Raw genomic sequence first — 25,087 nt, forward strand, 5'->3', positions numbered from 1 at the left:
TATTACTCGGTTATAGTAAAAGCATTCGAAAGAAATTTTTCTAATGAGAAAAATATTTCTCAATGTTGTATAGTCTGCGACTACATGCTAGATCTGTACTCTGTTTATCTCCCAGTCTTAACAACGTATTTCAAACCATAAGGAAAAGACAGCTTCAATTCCAAAGCTCTCACCAGGAACACTTGAGCTATTCTCCGAAATTTCCAAGAATAGCAAAGTCTGTTAAGAACGCACAAATTTTCACTATAAGGCCAATTGCCAATATCTAATTAACTCGTGTTTATAGAGCACATAGAGATGCAGACTACAGACGAAATAGCTGTTGAAAGAATGCCATTGTTCAAAATAGAGTGCATTGAACATATGTACAGTGACATCAAAAACCTTTTCCTTGCATTTTTAACTATGTCCTTATTGTACCTAAGCAGTGTCACTCCTTAGCACAGCGAATATTGTCCACATGCATGCGGATAGAGCATGAGGCCGAGGTTCTGATGAAAATATAGGATGAGCAAAAGGTATGTCGCTGATATTGGAATAAAAATGCAGTATACAGTGTGTCATTAAGAAATCAACAAAACACAGTTTATTTTATGTTAGCAAAATCCACAAATACTTAAGTCTGGAGAAACCGATAACACTATGTGCCTAAGACCGACATGTGGATATGAAATAAAAGTTTAACATAATTACATAAACAAACAAAATGAATCTCTCGATATATATAAATTAAAAATTAATTTAAGAATTCCGCAGGAAATGCCCATTTCTGGAGTGAATCTCTGTAAGGACTTATGAGGAATATTCTGTATTTATTCTTTTACATTTGCAACTAAATCTTGTGTTTGTTTTGTAGCCTTTCCAACATACCTTTTCCGTTCTGTGCATCCGGTTTCTATAAATTTACTAACCAAATTATTAAGATGTTTGCGGAAGTTTTCAGTGATTAGCTTTCATAATCAGGAAAACGACAAACAAACTCTACTTCACAGTCTACAATATTATACTTCCAGTTTCTATCTCCATCCTTGCTGCCTGTTCTGAAGTATGCTTCAATAATTAATATTTTAGTTTATTTTACTTATCCCTTGCTTATTATAAAATAAATTGAGAATAATTTCAAAGCCATAGGCAGTACATTATTTTTGCAACAATTGTTATTTAGTATGATTGCACTTCTTTACTCAATTTCTGCTTATATACCATTATAAATCTTTGAAAGTTCTTCAGTTGTTAAATGTATATTTAAATACAAATATTAACTTTTAAACTTGCAATATTGCGTAACTTCTTTTATTTCTGGCTGAGTGAAACAGAACTCCGCAGGAAGAAATAAATAAATTCCTTATATAATATGTGAATGTGATGGTACATCTATTTTCATTTTGATAATGACACCAATTCGAAAGCACTCACTCTTTCATTACACGTATACTTATACAGGGACATCATTTTATTTTTATTACCATTTCTAATATTAACCTGACTGTACCTTTGGATTAACGGTTGAGAACCTGAAACACCGATTGCTAGCCCCTTCTACGACTGGAGTACGATGATACTGGCGTAAAATACAAACACATCACTTTACTAGGTATAGGAGAGAAGAAAAGTAGTTCATCCATTTACATAAACTTGGAATTATCGTTATTTTGAGTTTGATAATTTTCATTAGATTTTTCTGTAATCAAAATGCAGTACTGTATTCACAATAAGAGTTTTTACTCACGAACTGAGTTATCCATTCGGACGTATTCATTATGCAGTGTACATTATACTGTCTACAACACATTAGCGTACAATATAGAGAGTGAAGTTAAATTGAAAAATAATCATAATATGGATATTAAAACACAATTTTGAAAATAGCGACCGTTCATTTCGATACAGGCTTCAGTTCTTTTGAGCATGTTATCGCACTATAGACTATTTTTACTTAATTCTAATTACCAGTTTCATCCTTCGTACTAGTAACTCATGTTGAAATAATTCTGTGCCTACTCTATAAAAGAGTACCTTACGTACTGTAAATTCAATCTTCACTTCTGCCCGATCCGAAAAGATAAAATTACTTAGACATGCTATCTACTGTCCGTCCAAGTAGTTCTGTCGCAGGGCTGTAGAAAGAAGGGAAATCACGTGGCACTTAATTAATTAACGAGGCCCTTTTATTTAATTTATTTTAAACAGAAATTGTATAATATTACGTAGACTTCCAATTCCTAACAGAAATTAATGTTTTCAGAAAAGATCTAAGACATAAGCGGGTGGGGGAAACCGGGATGCGACGTAGGTAAACGGACGACAGTAGGCCTACCTGTGCGAAAATATGATTCAATATTGAACGCTCTTTCGTCACTGGAAAACGCGAACATATTTCTGGAACGTACTATACTCACTAACTCAGTACTGTTTACTATGACCGTAAGGCGACTTTGACTGCATACGCGGCCTTGGTTGTGTGTGGAGGACGGTTGGAACTTTATTAGTAGAGGGGATGGGAGTGAAGTACATTCAAAATCTCAGGTACAATAAAAATTGAAGTAAAAATAAAATTATATCCCTGTATAAAGAACGTAATCGTGATTTATTGAACTATGCTTTCAACTGCAGAGATCATTTAGCATAGAAACTCAATGCGGGCGATAAATGACCGACCGATACCTTTTGTTTGGGCTTCCGTTTCAAGGACAGGGTTCTTTTACGTGTCATACAGCTAAGATCCGGCAACCCCAACCTTATTCTCCTCCGAAGGAAACCATATTGCGTATGGTATCTTCTATTGAAGTTTGAATCTCTCGCACCTCGGATCCAATGGCTTATATCTGCTACACCACTAAGAACGACGACGCTTTAACCCGTTTGCATTTATAAGCATTTCGCGAAATGCTTATAAATGCAAACGGGTTAAAAAAGAATGTTGAAATGGCATCGCTTACCGTGAGGTACTACATCAAGGAATAAACAATTCTCTGCCTCTCTTGTTTTGAACGTCCAAAGAACAGGTCCAAAATTAAATTCCGTCAGAAAAGCCGAACGTACAATAATATGGCACAAAATAAATTAAGTTTCACTTAACGTGAATCGAAGTCGGAACCACTCCACTGATACTGTCACTGTGCTTTTGCAGCTAGTTGCCGCTGATGTGTAAGCTACACCTATTATTAGGCCGTATATCTCACTTCATGATATGTGTCAGAGAAAGAAGATATTGTTAGTATACATCTGAAGTCTGATTAGTGGAATATGTAGCTACTCAGCGCTATATGCAAAGGAATTCGCTACCATGCCCATTATCTTCTGGCCTAGTTGCCTCATAAGTGGTGCTTTCTTGGTACCGCTTCTGAAATTCAGACCTGTCTTCGGACAGTTGACTAAACAACAAACAACATATTATGGATTTATTAATTTGTCCTACAGAATAATATCTGTGATATTGAAAACTAATATTAGAGGAGAAAAATTCGCTCCGGCGCCGGGGATCGAACCCGGGTCCTTGGTTCTACGTACCAAGCGCTCTGACCACTGAGCTACGCCGAATTCAATCCACAGCACCGGACCGAATTCCTCTCCTTCGGTGTTTCCCTTTGTGGCCTTACTCCTAGTTAGGCATATATGTTGACGTTTATGTACAATGTCAACTGCGGAATCCCGGCCAAATAAGTCACTCAGCTGAGTGCGCCCCTGGTGTAATGGCAGTTGACATTGTACATAAACGTCAACATATATGCCTAACTAGGAGTAAAGCCACAAAGGGAAACACTAAAGGAGAGGAATTCGGTCCGGTGCTGTGGATTGAATTCGGCGTAGCTCAGTGGTCAGAGCGCTTGATTCGTAGAACCAAGGACCCGGGTTCGATCCCCGGCGCCGGAACGAATTTTTCTCCTCTAATATTAATTAACAAACAACATGTTCACATTTTATCACATACCTGACCTTACAAAACAGCGTCAGCATTCCTCTTGAATGCCATGTATTTAAAATTACATTAACTCTATGTACAAAAACACACGCTTCCGAAGTTATGATTCAATTAATTTCGAATATAATTCTGTTCAATGAGGTAGAAGTAATAATACAGAGTGGCGAACACGTCTGTATCACCGTTCTGGCGGTACTAGCATAACTACCGGCCGTCATATTTTTAACTGGTCAGCTCCCTTAGCAGAAGGAGGTGTACTCGTATACACACGTTGAGATTTTTAAATCCTCTAATTAAGATAGCTCTTGTGTGTTCTGCTTATAACAGTAGCAAACGAAGTAACAAAACAAAGAATACCGGTATATACCGTATTTCAAGTAAGTATTTATCTATAATTTGATATTACTATATATTATTTTTACAGATTTCCGTTGGGAAATGATTTGTTAACGAAACAGTGGTTTCAAAACTGAAGAGAAATAAATGGTATCCCACAACTCTTAGTATTCTGTGTTCTGCACACTTCGAGAATAAATGCGCTTATTTTGTAAACGAGAGAAGACGTTTGCTGGCCAATGCAATAAAAACCATCTTCGATTTTCTATCTCTTTTATAAAGGAAAGAGACTTCTAGGCTTGAGTTTACTGACGACTATTAAAAATAAAATTATTAGTAAGAATGGAATATACGAGTTACTGCGATATAAAATAAGATTCACAATTACAACATGTTATATACTATAGGCGCATCCTATAGGAACCACGCCGACTTGTTTTACATCTTAAAACTTCAATGTCAATGTAAGATGTGTAGAATAAAATGTTGCTGGATAGATTTCCTGACCACTGTTAAAAACAAAGAAGTGTTAGTAAAAATGGGGTATATGAGTCATTACAATCTTAAATAAGATTCACAAGATGCGGCATGTTATACTTCCTAAACTGGACTATCCCTTTCCATCTAATCTTATACGCCCATTTGTAGACATGGTGGACATAGGTTTAAAGTGTTTCTAAGATGGCGGCGCAATCGCCACTCTATATTCTTACTTTTAGTTCGTTGATTCTGTTTAAGCAATAAAAGATATTCCACTCATTCGCATGTTACACATCGAACATAGACATAATCGATTACAAAGAATTTAATGCAATTGGATATATTACATTTTCAATTTTCTGTATAGTTTCCGCTACACCTCTCTTCGTCTGAAAAACGAGTTAGAAAGAGTTTATAAAGTGGCTGTTTCACCTCCATATTTGAAGCAAATTGAAAGTGCGTCCGTCATTTAATGAGCGCCCAAAACATAGTAAGGGTCGAGTCAAAAATTTTGTCAACGAAATATTTACATAAATCACTTCAAGTGAAGTATAAAAACCTGTAAAATTTTGACCTACGTGCTAGTAACTTATTTCAAAATACAGAATTTCATGTACGAGATTTGATGTAAGGATAACGCTAAATTTAAAACACTTGAGCTATTCTTAGAAGGAAAGCTTAACAATGATCTAAATAACTGACTAGAATTGTCATGTACGTACGACAAGAGTTACAGAAAATATACTGAAAGAAATGCTAATATTCTGAAGTTTTTAAAATGCTATCTGCAAGATTGCCTATAAAATGAACGAGAATGATTCCGATAATTATTTCAGTTGTTTCCCAGTCTCTACAAGTTGCAAAACTAAGATACCATAAGATATTATAGAATGAAAGTTGGCCCTAACTGCGTTGAACAATCTTTATCTCTAAGCATGTAACTTGACTAAAATATGAACATCACAACACGCTTTTAGTTTTTTTTTTTTTCTTGCAATAGCACATAACTGAAGATCTCCTCGGAATTAGGATGTAACTAAGAAAACTGTAATTCATGTCCCAGGCGAAAGGAAAATAATTTCAGGGACATATTTCAGGGGCAATACGATCATTTGGCTAAACAAATGCGTAATAATTTGTTATAAATAACTGCTTTAAAATTATCTTTTCCATCTACAAAACATATTTTAAAAATTTGATGTTACATCCTTTTTCACGGGAGGTCTTCAATTATGATCTTTCCTGTCCCTCCAGTCAAACACTGCCAACAATAATATGGCGTACCCGAGAGTTTTGCAGAATTTTGGATGTCAATGTCGAAATACTATTTTAATATTGTATTGCTATTAGGTTTTAAGGGGGTTTTAAATGGAATTAAGTGGTTTTATTTGTATTTAATGTAAGTTTATTACTTGTGAATCATTTATTTGGTTTATCGTTTGTCTCCGAAATAGGCCTATACGCCTACTTATTATAGGCCATAACTCACTGTCTTCTCTAAGAAGCAAGGACATAAGAGCACAAATAAAGGACATTACACAATTTCGTTCTTTAATAAAGCACTCAAAAGCATATAAGACGAAGTTCCAAATGAAGATGAGCAGGATATTAAAAAGTTGTAGTCTAGGTACTTCGCTGGGCACCAGGCATCTATCGCATTTGTTAAGTACCTACTGTCATCCTCTGAGGAGTTTAGGGCTGAGAGGAATGCGGTTCCGACTAGTCTAGCGCGGTACTGGAGTGGGAGGGAACAGTGACATCGCCAATCTGGAAGGAAGTACAATCATACTGAAAACATTCGCCCAATTTACGAGAGCAGTATGCCTATTAGTTTTCTAACGTATTTTTGGCGAGATAGAGATACAACCATTCGTACTTACGTGTTCAGAGAAGGAACGTATTGTAGAACATTTTATTTATTTATTTAGTCTATTATTTATTTATTCTGGTGAAGTTAAGGCCATCACACCATCAGAAATACAAATATAATAAAATAAATAAAAGTACTTACGTGTTCAGAGAAGTAAAGTATTGTAGAATATTTTATTTATTTATTTAGTCTATTATTTATTTATTCTGGTGAAGTTAAAGCCATAACACCATCAGAAGTACAAATACAATAAAATAAATAAACATAAAAATCATAATAAAACTACAATAATATAAATGAAAAGAAGAATCATACTATAAAATTTAGTGATTAGTAGAATTGAATTAAATTTGTAAAGTAATCAATTTAAAATAATAATAATAATAATAATAATAATAATAATAATAATAATAATAATAATAAACTGCCCGCCATATTGAGGGATATCCCTTACGGACTCAGTATATCCTCAAAAAAAATTATTATACATTATCGTCGTTCCAATGGTAAAGTTGCGAGTCTGCATTTTTGGAGAAATTTGGATTTTAACATTTTTTTTTGTTACTACTCAAGGCACACTTTGGTAAATTTTGGAAAGTGTACAAAAATAACTGTTCCTGGAATCACTAATAACAGTTTTACGAAACTGTGAGATCAAGGAACTTCAACCATGGTAAATTTGCGAATAGTCAGTTTCGCATCTTTACCACAGAAGCTTTCGCCGGATTATTGCGGAGACTGACCACAGTAAATTTGCGAACGTATTATTATCAGAGACATTTTAATTCAAGAAGGTTGATATTAGTGTGTAACACGATAGTATTTTTTTCTAATTAGGGGAGGCTTCTAGTTCACATCTTTTACACTAATTGGAGCAAGGAATCTATATTTGTTGTTCTGTGAGACAGAAAGTAAATACATAAGGAACCCATGTCTTTCAAACTACCATAGGTAATGTAATACCGTATTTTCTAGAATGAAATTGACCAGTACATTCTCTAAGATATGTTTAATTATTTTGATTCGTGACTTCATAGGCAACAATTGCATTATTAATTTTATGTCACTGTCATTCGAAATTGTGTATCGCCGCGGTAGTTGTGAATGCTAATAATAAGACTGTTTTTTTTTTAGAGTTACCGAATTTTAAGTTATGTTACGGTAGTAAATTGTACTTCTAAAGTAATTTCATTCAACTGTGATTTACAAGCGGTTCTCAACACTCCCAAAGGAGCTGCTGGACCATTTTTCTATGTGAGATAACTTACCGTCTACAATCTCACCATATACAATCTTGGGAATCAAGACGTGAACTGTTTTACTTGGGATGAGACAGAGGGAAAACGGGGAAGTATAGAAATCTCCACTTGCATTTACAAATACTTGATGGCTAAACGTGGAATACAACATGTTAGGATGATGTCTGACAGCTGTGCTGGCCAGCAGAAAAATGCCACTTTTGCTAGTATGTGTCTTCATATTCTAAGAAATCATTCAACCACACAGCTTATTGGCCACGCATTTTTTGAACCTGGCCACAGCCAAATGGAATGCGACTCCACTCATTCAAAAATTGAACAGAAATCAAAAGCTATCCCTATTTATACTCCAGATGGATGGGCGCAAGTGATGAGAACAGCTCGCGCAAATCCACGACCTTACGAAGTGTTAACCCTTCTGCATGACGACTTTGAAGACTTCAATAGCACCAAAGAATATTTTCAGTGGCGTAATTCCTCAAATGGAAGAGAAAAAGTGAATTTCCGTGATGCAGTTTGGCTACAGTATCGAAAGGAGAAAAAAGACACAGTCTTCATAAAAACTGACTACACAGCTCAAGAGTTTCAAGAATTGGCACTTGTGAGGAGAAGGGGCCGTCCACAATCATCACAATCTGTACATCTATACTCCAGCAGATTCAAAATCTCTGCTGCGAAGAAAAGGGATCTGATAAAATTATGCACAGATTTGCTCATTCCAAGAAATTATCATGCCTTCTACGCAAATTTACCATCATTGTCTGATGCCCGTGATGTCTTACCTGTACCTGATGCGTTGGAAGAATCTGACAGCGACGAGTGATAGTGTTTTTCACTATAGCTTAAGACATTTTATGCCACATAAAAATATTTTTTGCACTTGTAATAATGTTGTGTTTCTATTTTGGTTAAGAGTAAAGCTATTATTATTATTATTATTATTATTATTATTATTATTATAGGCCACTAATTTTAAGTGAAATGTGTATTGGAATTAAAGCCTTTTATGTTTTTCATAGCTATAATAAACACAACAATCTTAAAACAGATTCGCAAATTTACTATTACATGTACAGGTATCGTCTGTCACATTAGTAAAGTTGCGAATCTGCTTTTTAGGGCGTAAGCTCTCATAATTGGTTACACTAAGTGATATCATTATAAAGAGGTCAAAAAAATAGTTTGTCTTGCGTTGGTTTCAACTGAATAGCTATAAAACCTGATTTTTAATATGCAATTAAAAGTGTTTTTTGCCCATACTGTAAAATTGTGATTTTGCAGTTTCGCAACTTTACCATTGGAACGACGATATGTAAATATAGATATTAAGTTTTAAAAAAGGGAAACAAAGAAAAGCGCGTGAAAAATTACAATTGCTATTAATGTGGCACCATGTGATTAATTAGGAATTGGCAGGATTTTTTAACACTATTATCACAATGTCATCCCTCAGAGATGTTGGCAGAGCAAACTGCCGTCGAAATTCTTCGAAAAAAGCTGGTATAGTCCCTCGAGCACCTATGAGCAAGCCGAATACCTCAACGTGAATTAAGGCAGATTTCAGCTTGAAATAATTGACTGTAGGCTCATAGATCGACTTCTTCTCAGGGTGGACCTCGGCTGACTGATGACATTTTACTTCAAAACGTATCGTGGGGTCCATAATGATGCCCTGTTTAGTGTCAGCATTGTACGCTAAAATATCTACTCGTCTCGTTGACCATTTTCCACAGCATGTTTCCTTAAAAATGACTTGTAACGGTGAAATATTTAATATGAGTAATTCATATAATATTAACATAGCTAACATCAGGGAGATGTTTGAGCAAAAATTGCAACAATATATTTAATATATTTATAACAAAATCACATAGGCCTAGGTAAACAATATGTATATGAAATATTCACACAGTACTACAAAGTGAAGACTGCATATTTTTGGACGATTAATACTTCCCACTCCGCTCGGCTCGGCTTAGCTGTAGCAACAAAAGAATCTACCTGCAATCCCCCCGCACCGATGACAAGAATACCTCAGGTCCCAGCACTAAACTCATCGGAGGAAGACAGTACTTATATATTTATTTTTGAAGTGTCGTGAACACAGAAAGCTATGCTCAGTGAGAAACCATTAGCCTGGTTTCATGTGTATTACCCAATGTTTCATCAGTTCCTTATTTTTCCAAGTGAACCTGCAAAATAAGACAAATGTACATACTATAGAGGGTATACTGGGCTTTGCTACAAATTTACGCATGCAACAAAATGCTGCTAATTAGCAAAACTATGCCTTAACTTCATAAAATTTGGCTGAAATATGATACATCCTTTGTCTTTTTTTTTCTGCTACTTCAGTTAGGCCTATATTTAGCACACAGGAAGCAGACATTTCTTTCTTTTTTTTCTGGCTGTCATATCCGTATGCAACACATGGAAAACAGACGAAATTATACAACAGAGAGAGTTTATTAAATGGCTACCGTATTTCATCTAGGCACCACTCATAGCGCTGTGCATGCCAAGCTGTCCACTCTATAGACTCTTTTTAGCCAGTTGGATTTTTCTTATTATCTCAAAAAAATTCCTTCCTCCATATTTGTAAAACATGCTCAATAATCACCACCATTTTATGCCTCTTTTAAATACAGTTGCGACTTTAATATTTATGGTCACAGCTGTCTGTTTTCTTTTTAGGCAACTCATTAATTTACTAGTTATTGGATAATTTTTAAGGATTTCTTTTAGGAATAACTCAATTGTTCTAACTTTAGTGTTAGCCTAGATTAAATTTAGTACATAATTTTTGTATTGAAGTAAGTTATTAGTATGGTTATTGGTTATGAAATTTCTAAGGTTGATATTATCCACCGCTGTGGAGTAACAGTTAGCGCGTCTGGCCGTTAAACGAGCGGACCCGGGTATAAAACCTGGTTGGGAGAAGTTGCGTGGTTGTGGTATTTCCGGGATTTTCCGTCAATTAATTGAAACAGAATTGCTGTGTAACTTCCGGACTCATTTCGCCATAATTAATTCATATATCATTATCATCCATACAATAGCCTAGGAGTTCACAGTGCGACATGCTGTACTTGTACTAGAGCGCGGACGTTCGGGTGTCCAATCCTTCACTGAATAGGAGTGGTAAACACAATAAGCCTCAGGCTGCAGTGAAAACCTTCGGGTCCCTCCTACGTATATTGATATTAGTAATAGGTTCATATCTATTAAATTTTATTTGGTAAGTCGATTTATTGACGAGTCACCAGTTCCCCACCTCCAGTTTAGTTGAACTCGTTTCTTTACACATAATGTGACGAAATTCTTCACTGATTAACAATAACTTCTTAAGGATGAGACTAGTGAAGTGCTTTGTGTGGAGTGTAGCATTTTATGGCACAGAAACATGGACATTACGACGAAGTGAAGAGAAGCGACTAGAAGCTTTTGAAATGTGGATATGGAGCATGTGAAGTGGAGAGACAGAATAAAAAACGAAGCTGTATTTGAAAGAGTGGATGAAGAAAGAATGGTGCTGAAACTAATCTGAAAGAGGGAAAGGAATTGCTGGGTCACTGGTTGAGAATAAACTGCCTACTGAAGGATGCACTGGAACGAATGGTGAACTGAAGAAGAGTTCGGGGCAGAAGAAGATATAGATGATAGACGACATTAAGATACATGGATCATATGAGGAGACAAAGAGGAAGGCAGAAAATATGAAAGACTGCCCTTGGGCAGAACACTATGAATGAAAGAATAACTTCTTTACTGTATTAATATTATACAAATACCTGGCCGAATAGTTTCGAGGTATTTTTATAATATTTACACAGTAAAGAAGTTATTGTTAATCAGTGAATATACAAGTGTTAAAAGAGTGTACTGAACAATGAAGAGTAGCTTTACTCTACTCCTCAGCGAACAACAGAGACTCTGCACATTATTTCCTGGAATACACAACATAGGCACCGACTTCACGGGGGGAAATACTTCCTCCCACCGCTCAAATATTTAGAAGTAGGATTCTGGCCTTTCAATATTTAAGAAGCTGGAACCTCGCCCACTCAAAATTAAAAAATATGCAACTTGCCTCCTTCATCGTAGTGAAAGTGTGGGGAATTTTCAATACTTTAATACTCTTGACAATCTGACAACACTGCTTGCATCTACAACTGCGTTCTGCTGCAGTGTGGAACAAATTGCGCGACTCTCAACAGGAGATGTTAACTTGAGTCACGCTTGCCTTCTCCTGACATGACGTAACTACTGTTGTTTTTAACTTATTTTGAGACGTCCTTCCTATCCACATTGACTAGATTTAAACGTCTATGTTCAAGACGTAACTAAAATACAATAACACCATGCTAGATTGGAGAAAAGGCACGAAAACTTTCGACCATGCCGCCAACACGACGAAACGCAAGGACTGGTTACGTTAGGTTACACGAGGTTAGGCATATTCATGTTTATATTTAGACAGCACAGTCTAATATAACAGTCGCGCAACTCCATAACTATAAAATATACCAACGTTTTACAGATGGCGCGACAGTAGCATCCAAGCGGCTAGCAAGTTATAGGTTTGCAGAATACAATGATAACCCATCAGAAACATAGTTTTGTGTAATTTATTTGATATTTTTATGCTATATAGTAAATATATGATTCTCATTAATTTTAGTTTAGAAGCCTACAAGAATTTTATACGTCGTTGATCTAAAAGAATATACGAGGCGTGGCTCAGTCAGTTGGCGCTTGCCTGCCGGTCTGAAGTTGCGCTCGGCTGCGGGTTCGATCCCCGCTTGGGCTGATTACCTGGTTGGGTTTTTTCCGAGGTACAACCTCAGTACAATTAACACAAATATATAATGGGATTCTTCGTTTGAGTTATTTCCCTCAAAAAAGGAAACATGTCATAGTGGTCTTGATTCCGAAATCTGGTATAGGCTAGATAAAAGTGACCCTAAGAGCTATAGGCCAATACGTTTACTTCCTCTATTTTCTAAAATATTTGAACGTTTGTTCCTGACACAGCTATTAAAACAAGTATAAGAAATATAGCCAGCTTCGCAGTTTGGATTTAGATCACATCATTCATGCCCACAACTTTACAATTGAGCCGTTGAGGGCAGAAGTGGTGTAAGTCAAAAATGGGTAATGAGGGTTAAAGTAAACATTCTGTAAAGTACAGCGAAAAGTAGCAATTAATATTCAATTTATTTAAACTATTAATAGTCACCGAATAGCACGAAGGACATAGTAATTGCTACTTTGCGCTGTATTTTACAGAAATTTTACTTTAAACCTCGTTACTCAATTTTGACTTACACCACTTCTGCTCGCAACGGCTCAATTCTTGATAGTTATGAAGAAAAATTAGTCTGCCTGAGTGTGTTCCTTGACACAGAAAAAGCCTTTGACAACGTTTGGTATGATGGTTTGCTCTACAAGATTAAAAATAATATCTCTGACACTCATTTTAGAATTATCAAGTCGAATTTATGTAATCGCAATTTTTCTGTTAAATATGAATCAACACAATCAAAGTCGCATCCCAGCTCCTCTGGTGTTATTCATACGTTTGATTTTCCAGTTCACGATAAACTCTCAATGGCTCACTTTGCAGATGACATTTCAATTCTCAGCAAAGGCACTGCTGAAATGGCAGTTAGGCAACTTCAAGACTTCTGTGAAGATATTCATATTAACTGCAACAATTGCAGAATTATCATGAACCCTCTAAAATCTAAAGTTGTCACCTTTACTTACAAGAAGAATGTTTTCTATGAACCAATAACATTGGGAGGAGTCTCTGTTTCAGAATCTCAGTCTGTTAGATATATTGGCCTCACTCTTGATACCAAACTAACATGGCAGTGTCACATTTCTGAAATAGTAGATATCACATCTATAGAATGAAGCCCATGTCTCAGAAAACAGCACTACCAATACAATATAAATGGATCATTATATACTTCATTAATCAGACCCATCTGGCAATATAGCTCTTCAATTTGGAGTTCTGTTTCTCACAGTCAATTTAAGAGGATAAAACCCATCCAAAATCGCTGTCTTATATTAATAACAGGCGCACCCTGGTATGTGCGAAACACCACACTGTATTCTGATTTAGGATTTCCGAAGGTGAACACAATCCTCCGCAATAGCATCAGAAGACTATACAGTTCTTTCGATGATCATGAAAATCTTCTAATCCGGCAAAGTGCAGGAAATTACCCACCTACTCTATCGTTTCGAAGACTAAAAAGGAAAAGACACAGAGATTTAATATTGTAAAAGTGTAAAATTATTTTAATGTTGGGATCATCACAGGATGGCTCCCCGAAAACATGTTCCATATGTTTGTTTTATTACATTATCAGCTAAACTGTAATGTATATTTTATACAATAAAGTTTTCTTGAATGGAAAAAAAAGAAGATAGAATTTTTCTCCTGGGCACAGAGAATACTTTATAAAATACTTGCCACAATTTGCGTTTAATATTCTATTTTGTTATAGGTATGCCAATGAAGACTGAGAATCTATCACAGCAGTCACAATCTTCAACTGCACAACCCATCATATCAAGTCAGCAACCATCAATCAACATTACAGCTGATCAGTATCTTGATACCTAACTATGGATGGTTAGAAATTGATATTACAGAAAGGTTTGTCTCTCCTAACATTAGAAATATATTTCAGTCCAATAAAAATTATATTAAATCCTAAGTCACTTCCTTAGTTCCAGAATTCTTGTTCAGCCTTGCTAACTAAGGTTTAGGACTCTTTTTTCATTATGATATATGTGTACTTTGCAAGATAAAAAAAAAACTGAAAATGACAAGGATCATCATTAAAACAGAACAATGAACAACAGTCAAATTTACAAAGCTTTATGGGATAGAAGAGAAATAGGATTATGTTTTAAAGTCAGTTCCACTACAAATGTTTAAAAAAGAGGCTTCTGAATGATAGAAGACCTTAGGTGATTATATTTTTTTTTGCGTTAGTTGCGGTTCAGTGGTGAAAACAGAAATAACCTACCAGAAGAAGAATAATAACAAAATAATAATAATAATAATACTAATAATAATAATAATAATAATAATAATTTATTTTAGCTGGCAGAGTTAAGGCTATAAGGCCTTCTCTTCCACTCAACCAGCAAAAAGTGTATATACATATGCATGAACTTACAAAGAATTCAACAATTTGATTTAGATGAGAGTTACATGTATAGAAGAGTTATTTACGAGTTAAACAACAAAATACTATGAACTATTAATTAAACACTGAAATAAACTGTGTAGCAGAATTAAGCTAAAATACATAGAATATTAATATATATATTTCAAATAATATTAGATAATAGAAAGAGATTATTATGAGACAATTTTGAAAATACAGCACTATTAGGATGATGTCTAAAGAAAGAAGTAACAATGTAGTCAGTGATAGTTTAAATCAGTATGATTGGAGTGAAATGCTAATAAGGTTTTAAAGATGTTTAATGTCTTGCAGCCCCTAATACTTTGTGACAAGGAATTCCATTGTCGCGAGGTGGATACTGTAAAAGATTATGAATAACAAGATGTTCTATGAAGAGGTATACTTAGCGTGCCACAGATAAGTGATCTGGTATTTACGTCGTGGTTAGAGTATAGATAAGAGAAACGAGACGAAAGGTAATTTGGTGTTAAGGTGTGCAGAATTCGAAAGAGTAAAGACAAAGAGTGTAAAGTTCTGCGTTCTTTAAGTCGGAGCCACGAAAGACTTGCGAAGGACGGTGATATGTGATCATATCGTCGGATGTTGCACAAGTATCTGACGCACATGTTCTGAGCTCGCTGTAACTTGACTGACAGTTCAGAACTTAGATCACTTAACAAAACATCACAATAATCGAAGTGCGGCATTACTAGGGTTTGTACTAGGGTAAGTTTTAGTTGCAGGGGCAAGAAGTTTCTCAAGCGACTCAAACAGTGAATGGAGGAACAGATTTTTTTATCGTTTCTTTAACTTGAAAATTCCAACTTAGATTATTATCAAAAAAGAAACCAAGATTTTTTACGACAGATGAATAAGGGATGCGTGTTGTTAAGGGTAACAACTGAAAGATTACTGTTATTAAGGGAGTTAACTAAACGCTTATGTCCAATAATTATAGCTTGAGTCTTACTTGGATTAAGTGCGAGTCCGAAATTGGCCGCCCAAGTGGAGACAGTGGCTAGGTCACAATTTAACTTGTCAATCGATTCATTGATCGCATTGGGTCTGGAATGTATGTAAAGTTGCAAGTCGTCGGCGTAGAGGTGATATCGGCAATACTGTAAGTTCTTTGATACGTCATTAATGTAGATAGAGAAAAGTAGTGGTCCTAATACGGAGCCCTGCGGCACTCCCGCCTTTGTGCATTGCCATTGGGAGAATTGATTATCAAGTGAAACACACAAATAATGAAGTGTAGCAGATTATGAAAACGCTAAAGATGAATGTTACCAGGAATTGTATTTTTGGTGATATAAAATGGATGATTTGGTGTCAAACTTGTCATTATTTTGGAAGATATTTCGTGAAATTAGGCGTCAACTCGGTGGGTATTTCTAAAATAAGTTGAAATGTTTAATATAAAAGTTTTTGTTACTTTTTCCTTTCTTACACATATTTCACATCAGCATTATCAAAATATAAATTAAATATGGTTTTTACATTCTCCGTGGGAAGATTTGTGCGACAGTTAGTATTTTCCTTACGTAGAAAAGCCCTCTCATTGTTCACATTAGATGTAGGGATATTATTCTGTCTACATTTCACACCAAATTCACTTCTCCCCCCCCCCAAACTCTTCTCTCGCTCACCATTCCTTCCAGTGCATCTTTCAGAAGGCAATTTCTTCTCAACCAGTGACCCAGCCAATTTCTTTTCCTCTTTCTGATCAGTTTCAGCATCATTCACTGTAGTCCTCTACTAATTTCCTCGTAATCTCTTTGCATTAAAATATAACCCCTGTTGCAAAACATACTTAAACAAAGATTGAAGGATATTGTATGTTGCATACAACATTCTTCAATCTTGCTGCAGTGGAATACAGAAATCAGTTCATCGCTGTGAAGTAACAGTTCACATGTCTGACTGTGAAATAAGGTGCCCAGGTTCAATCCTGATCGAGATACGTTACTTGGTTAAATCTTTTCCGAGATTTTCCCCCAACCGAATAAAAGCAAATGCTGTGTAACTTTTGGCACTGGGTATTTGACTTGTTTCGCTAGCATGATAACTTTCATTTCACTCAGACACTAGAAAACCATCGCAGTTGCTAAAGTATCGTAAAATAATAAACCAATTAAAATGTAGATACATCGATCTTTCTTTTCATAATCATAGAAATAATAAAATTGAGTGTATTACACAATATCTATACAGAAAACACAGAAATGTTACCAAACGATTGACAAAGTAAATGAAACAAAAGTCACAAACATGTTTTTTAACAATAATGAATACAATACAATTTTGGTACATATTTCGTAGTTTTTACGATAGAAGGGATATATTTCGTGTCTATTAACATATTTCGGATAATGACGACATTTCGCGAGATGGGTTTGCTTCAATATGATACCAGTATTTTAGTGTAAATGTAACAAATAAGTAATTATGGAAAATTTCACGTATATCGCTATTATAAAAAAAATATGGTCCCTAAATGTTACTGATATTTAAAGAAACTCAAAATGAATGACATTTATTAAAACAAGATCAAACTTAATGTAACCGATTTTAAAAAAAAAGTTAAAAAATTAACGTAATCAATTAGGTGATAAAGCTAGAAATGAATGTAATCGATTAAAAAACTCAAAATCAATGTACAGTAACTGATGATTAAAACCCACAAAATGAAAATAACTGATTATAATATAAAAATCTTTAAACAAATTGTTTTTCCAAGTCATGTACATATGAATTTTAACAAAATATTAATTAATCATATGTAAATGTATTCTTTACCGTGTGTATTCGTAAACAAGTAATATCAGTTATGCTGCAGATTTGCAACACTTTAGAACAATGCAAGTTTTCAAGTTATTGTCAAAGTCTTAAAATTATGATCTTAAGAAATATAGCATAGAAATTAAGGGACATTATAGGTGCAGATGTGACAAATCCACGTATTCTTCGGTCACTCATAAGAGTGCACGTACTGCACAGTGCACAAACTCCACTGACGTGGGTGAGATATGGCTGGTAAATTTTGCCGGGAGTTCTATCACTCAGGGATAGGTTTATTCACATACCAGACATCTGCAACTTGGTTACCTCTTCCGAAGAAAGCCGTGCTAAGGATTTTAAACGTCCATCACTCAGGCAATGACTGGATTTGAATAAGTGAATCTCGAACAAAGAAATTGAAGGCATTTCATATCAAATGCTGATTATAACACACTACCTTAGCACCTGCAAAGATATTAATAATTTATTCGTAAGAAAAAGTATTAGGCCTACATCACCATGGATGTTGAAATCATATTCAAATAACGATCCTTCACAATCTCAAATATAAGACACGGAATCGATGAAAATTGTCATCAGGTAGTTTTATTACTCAAGCAATAGAAATGCCTATTTATAACTACTGTTTTGTAGCAGCTTTACTGAAGAGATTAGACAATTTATATTTAATTTGATATTGTAACAATTCAATGTGCTACATGGCATTACTGCTACTCATCTATTAATCAACGATGAATAATAGTAAAGAAAGTCGGCTATATTTTAAATGTTATAAATAGGACGAGGAAGTTCATGCCCTAAAAACCTACTTAATTACTTACTTACTTACTTACTTACTTACTTACTTACTTACTTACTTACTTACTTACTTACTGGCTTTTAAGGAATCCGGAGGTTCATTCCGCCCTCACATAAGCCCGCCATTGGTCCCTATCCTGAGCAAGATTAATCCAGTCTCTACCAACATATCCCATCTCCCTCAAATCCATTTTAATATTATCTTCCCATCTACGTCTCGGCCTCCTCGAAGGTCTTTTCCCCTCTGGCCTCCCAACTAACACTCTAAGTAAGCTTATACGCATTTCTTGATTCGCCCATACGTGCTACATGCCCTGCCCATCTCAAACGTCTGGATTTAATGTTCCTAATTATGTCAGGTGACGGATACAATGCGTGCAGTTCTGCGTTGTGTAACTTTCTCCATTCTCCTGTAACTTCATCCCTCTTAGCCCCAAATATTTTCCTAAGCACCTCATTCTCAAACACCCTTAACCTATGTTGCTCTCTCAAAGTAAGAGTCACAACCATACAGAACAACCGGTAATATAACTGTTTTATAAATTCTAACTTTCAGATTTTTTGACAGCAGACTAGATGACAAAAGTTTCTCAACTGAATAATAACAGGCATTTCCCATATTTGTTCTGCGTATAATTTCCTCCCGAGTGTCATTTATATTTGTTACTGTTGCTCCAAGATATTTGAATTTTTCCACTTCTTCGAAGGATAAATCTCCTAAAAACCTAATACTGTAAATATGTTTGCAAGTATGCCTTTAAAAACCTTAAAATACACCAATAAGTGCACTACTAAAATTCTATATTCCATTACATTGGCCTACTATCTCTAATAAATAACTAATAAACAATAATAATAATAATAATAATAATAATAATAATAATAATAATACTTACTTACTTACTTACAAATGGCTTTTAAGGAACCCGAAGGTTCATTGCCGACCTCACATAAGCCCGCCACCGATCCCTATCCTGTGCAAGATTAATCCAGTCTCTATCATCATATCCCACCTCCCTCAAATCCATTTTAATATTATCCTCCCATCTACGTCTCGGCCTCCCTAAAGGTCTTTTTCCCTCCGGTCTCCCAACTAACACTCTATATGCATTTCTGGATTCGCCCACACGTGCTACATGCCCTGCCCATCTCAAACGTCTCGATTTTATGTTCCTAATTATGTCAGGTGAAGAATACAATGCGTGCAGTTCTGTGTTGTGTAACTTTCTCCATTCTCCTGTAACTTCATCCCGCTTAGCCCCAAATATTTTCCTTAGCACCTTATTCTCAAACACCCTGAACCTATGTTCCTCTCTCAGAGTGAGAGTCCAAGTTTCACAACCATACAGAACAACCGGTAATATAACTGTTTTATAAATTCTAACTTTCAGATTTTTGGACAGCAGACTGTATGATAAGAGCTTCTCAACCGAATAATAACACGCATTTCCCATATTTATTCTGCGTTTAATTTCCTCCCGAGTGTCATTTATATTTGTTACTGTTGCTCCAAGATATTTGAATTTTTCCACCTCTTCGAAGGATAAATCTCCAATTTTTATATTTCCATTTCGTACAATATTCTGGTCACGAGACATAATCATATACTTTGTCTTTTCGGGATTTACTTCCAAACCGATCGCTCTACTTGCTTCAAGTAAAATTTCCGTGTTTTCCCTAACCGTTTGTGTATTTTCTCCTAACATATTCACGTCATCCGCATAGACAAGAAGCTGATGTAACCCGTTCAATTCCAAACCCTGCCTGTTATCCTGAACTTTCCTAATGGCATATTCTATAGCGAAGTTAAAAAGTAAAGGTGATAGTGCATCTCCCTGCTTTAGCCCGCAGTGAATTGGAAAAGCATCAGATAGAAACTGACCTATACGGACTCTGCTGTATGTTTCACTGAGACACATTTTAATTAATCGAACTAGTTTCTTGGGAATACCAAATTCAATAAGAATATCATATAATACTTCCCTCTTAACCGAGTCATAAGCCTTTTTGAAATCTATGAATAACTGATGTACTGTACCCTTATACTCCCATTTTTCTCCATTATCTGTCGAATACAAAAAATCTGATCAATAGTCGATCTATTACGCCGAAAACCGCACTGATGATCCCCAATAATTTCATCTACGTACGGAGTTAATCTTCTCAAAAGAATATTGGACAAAATTTTGTACGACGTCAACAAAAGTGACATTCCTCGAAAGTTACCACAGTTGGTTTTGTCCCCCTTTTTAAAAATAGGTACAATTATGGACTCCTTCCATTGTTCTGGTAATAATAATAATAATAATAATAATAATAATAATAATAATAATAATAGTAAAATGTAATACTATTATAGGTGAAACTTAACTAGATTAAATTAAACTTGATTTATTGTTGAGAAGTTGAAAAATGTGAATCACTATCGAAAATAAATGATGGCTTGCAGTTCACGATAATTACTCGTATATGGCGTAGATTTTCAATAGAGATAGAGTGTCTATTATCTCTGAAGATTAATTTGTATCTTGAAAAGCTTTCAACATTGCAAGATGTTACTAGAGCATATTTAAACGCTACTAATTGTTCCATACTAAAGCATTAATCACTAGGATTAATGGAGGATTTTCCATTTAAAATGTATAATTTGACACAATAATTTTTGATATCCAGGATTTTTTGATACCATGTAACTTATTTTATCCTGAAGCTTCTCCCCTACATTAGCAGGGACGAAATTTAGACTGGGTATTCTTTCTTCAAACACTTGCAACGCCACATTTAAAGATACACCTCTCTTTTGATGGATGTTCTTAATTTAGGTACTAGTAAAAGTGAGCTGACATAAAAGCAAGATTAGCTATCAATTCATTGTTAGACGGTATGTTCTGAGCAGTCTCAATAGAGACAGCAAGACTGGAGTCCAAGGAGTCAATCATCTCTTTGATTGACTGCAGGTATTGTGCATAGTAAAGAAGGTACCGATTGAAGCCATGTTTCCCATTGTCTTAACACTGGTTGATGGGGAAGTGAAACATCAGGTGCTAAACATCTGAATAACTGGAATCTAGAGTGAGACTTCAGAAAAATATTTTTACAGTAGCCACTAACTGATCTACTACTATTTGAAATGTTGGCGTATGTGCTCAGAAATGCGATGAAGAGTATGCTGAGATATGTTAAGTATATTATATTAGGAAAAATTTATCTTATTTTACATTCAGACTTCAGCATGTATCTGGCTGCATCGGTGACAAACAACAACACCTTGTCAACTGTCCGAAGACAAGTCTGAACCTCATAAGTGACATCAATGAGTAGAGCTAGGATTTACATGTAGTAAGAGTTAAGAATGACGCCGAGTATAGTTGAGTCGATGTCGGTTAAGAAGGTTTTAAGCCTGGTTGACAAGACTCGAAATGCAAGAAAAGTCACAAGGACTAGACAATGCAGCTTTTAAAATCACCGCTGTTTTGTAAGCGCTAACTAATGGAAGTAATGAATGACAAAAATGGAAAGTATAAGGAATGTAGGGCATGGCTTGCATGTTTATAAACTGTACCGACTAAAAATATTAGCTTTTACTACTTATGAATTCTAGCTCTATCACGAGGTAAGTACATAACCCAGGAGTCCACTGGGCCATATTAATTTCAAAGAATGAATGACAGCTTGAGTTATCGTTACATAGTTTGTTATATCTAAGTTAACAATATTCACAAGATACGTAACAGTCGGATCCTGCTTTATTTAGGGCACCGACTATTATATTTACAATGTAATGGCCTTCAGAATCCGTTATTTCGCCTACAGACACACAGAGAAATTAATTTTATAATTTATTTTTAATTTTCAACATTACTTCGTCCAAAGGACGACTGACATAGGTTTTATGCAATTTACTCTGATCAGGAATGTCTTGTTTAGTATTATGTGAATAAAAAGTTTCTTAACACAGGGTTGGTAAGTTTTCAAATAGGAATGTCAGCGGCTTAAAATGCCTCGCATAAATAAGAAGAAAATTGATCCACTCTATTCCCTACACACTCCACCAATTGTTTTTGCACTGCTACATTTGCTTTACGGACTTTTTCAATAATTGTGTTTAGCTGACCTTATACGTTGAGTAACTTGAAACCATTTTTCACTTCCCAAACTTTTTTCACATTCCCTACATAACAATATTCAACTATCTGAAGACATCATGTCATTCTCGAATCCAGTTTGTTGAACTTTTAGTCTAGATGAATTGTTGGGTTTTATTTTAGGCATACTTGAACAACTTGAGAACAAGATAAACGAATACAATGCAATGGTTAAAACCTTACAGCCACGCACGACACATTCGAATAGCCAACTGCGTAGCTGTACAAAAGGGACTTCCCCAACCGAGCGATAACGCGATAAACATTCCACGTTCTTATTACAGTGGTTCTCAACCGGTTGTGCCGCGGCACAGTGCTGTACCGTGAGATTCGCTAGATGTGCCGCGAAACTTTCATTACTTTTTTGGTATTAATAATTATAATAATTTCACTCAATGCCAGTTTTCAAAAATAGAATATGTTTCTTTTATTTTTAAAACCCAAACTACGCATTTTTTTTTTTGCAAATATAAAATTAGCTTTATTTATTCATTTATTTATTTATTTATTTATTTATTTATTTATTTATTTAATCTGGCGGAGTTAAGGCCACCAGGCCTTCTACCACACCACCAGAATAGAAATAGACATAAGAAACAAATGCAGAGAGAAGGAGGAAATAAGAAACAGAAGTAGTACAAATACAAAAAGCACAAATGCAAACAGGATGAAAGAAATTAAAAATGAGCTTAAACGTGAAAATATGCCATAATAATATAAATATTATGAAATAATATACATTTATAAAAAATGCCAAATTATACAATTATATGCAACATAAATTTTGTCTTGATAACCTGAAATGTTATGAAGATAATTAATCAGCAAGTAATTATAGCCAATGGAAAGATATATGCAAATGCATGAATTTCCTGGCCCTAGTTATAAAACTTCTCCTTAACAGCATGCTCGAAAAAGTTGGATATACAAAAAAAAAACAAATTGATGAATAGTGGGTTTTCAGTAAAAGGCCTTTCGTATTTTATTTATATGTGGGATATTATCAACTAATTCTGAAATATAAATTTCAAGCTTTCACAGTCATCAGACTTTTTCCAGTTTTTTAAACTCTTAAACTCTTTATCAACAGAGGGCATTTAAACTTGGTGCCAGTGCAAGGACGGCGGGAATTTAAAGGCCAGAACAAGAAAAATGCAGTAGTTTATTGAAATGGTTCTAATTCGCTTGAAAATACAATTAAGTTTTGGAAATTTCACATAATGACTTATTAAGCTTCGTAAAATAATATTATGTAGTCCACATTAATAATAATAATTATAATAATAATAATAATAATAATAATAATAATAATAATTTATAGCCAGAACAAAGATACATATTGATTTTTTATATAAAAAAGTTTCCCTTGATGTGACATACCTCGACGAATTATTCGATTCAGAGTACGACATCGCAAAGAAAACACGGTGTCTTTTTTTCTTTCCATGTTTGGGACACAACATACCTTATTTGCGGTCTCATCTTATTTCTCCTATGTGGAATTATTCTGTGAAAGTGCCTCTCTTTCAATCGAATTATAGTGTTATCTGATCTTTGATGCACTTTCTGTTCCGTATCTCTGAATTGAAGATACAATTATTCCTCAGCCAGTAAAATTCTGAATAAGTGATCAACTTGCTCAGCGAGTTTCAATGAGGTATGATCAAGGATGCCACGTAATTAGTATGTTTATCAGAAAAATTTCAGCCTTTCTGAATCTGCCGACCATAACAGTTTCGAATGTCGTTATGAAGTGGAAACGTTATTGTACTACCACAAGTGAGCCATGACCTGGTGGGCCGCATATTATATCAGAAAGGGAACGCCGATCTTTGAAAAGGGCGGTGTCTAAAAGTCGTCGGTTTTCGGCTCAAACAATCACACAACTATTCAACCATGCTATCAGCCGTGAAGTCAGCACCATGACTTCTGAATGAGTTGAAGAAAATGAGCTATAATGGTCTAGCAGCTGCCCATAAACCAAACATTTCTCCTATGAATGCTAAGAGTAACCTGAAGTGGTGTAAAAAGCACCGCGATTAGACAGTGGAACATTAAAAATGTGTAATTTTTAGAGACGAGTCACGCTATACGTTCTGGCAGTCGGATGGAAGGACATTAGTGTGACGAATTCCAGAGTAATGACGCCTACCAGCTTGTATTGTGCCAACAGTGAAGTTTAGAGGAGTAGGCGTTACAGTATGAAGCTGTTTCTCATGATTGTGCTTGGTCCTCTTGCAAAATTGAATGGCAATCTAAAT

At 35.1% G+C, this 25,087-nt stretch overlaps 1 protein-coding gene across 12 annotated transcripts in view; it reads left to right on the forward strand.

Annotated features, from left to right (window-relative positions):
• The window catches only part of LOC138693211 (uncharacterized), a 693,974-nt gene that overhangs the window by 587,481 nt on the left and 81,406 nt on the right, over window positions 1-25,087 (forward strand). For 7 of the 12 annotated variants that reach the window (XR_011330245.1, XR_011330244.1, XR_011330251.1 and 4 more), the window contains one exon: window positions 14,389-14,540. The exons of 4 other annotated variants lie outside the window; for them this stretch is intronic. Coding sequence is in view for 3 of the 8 variants with exons in the window: in XM_069816997.1 (XP_069673098.1) it covers window positions 14,389-14,507 (119 nt within the window). In the remaining 5 variants the exon portion in view is untranslated. Of the gene's footprint in view, window positions 1-14,388; window positions 14,602-25,087 lie in introns of those variants that run through there. One more of the 12 variants, XM_069816995.1, reaches the window with a different exon arrangement.

Source organism: Periplaneta americana, chromosome 17 (assembly GCF_040183065.1).
Source record: "Periplaneta americana isolate PAMFEO1 chromosome 17, P.americana_PAMFEO1_priV1, whole genome shotgun sequence".
Taxonomy (NCBI): domain Eukaryota; kingdom Metazoa; phylum Arthropoda; class Insecta; order Blattodea; family Blattidae; genus Periplaneta; species Periplaneta americana.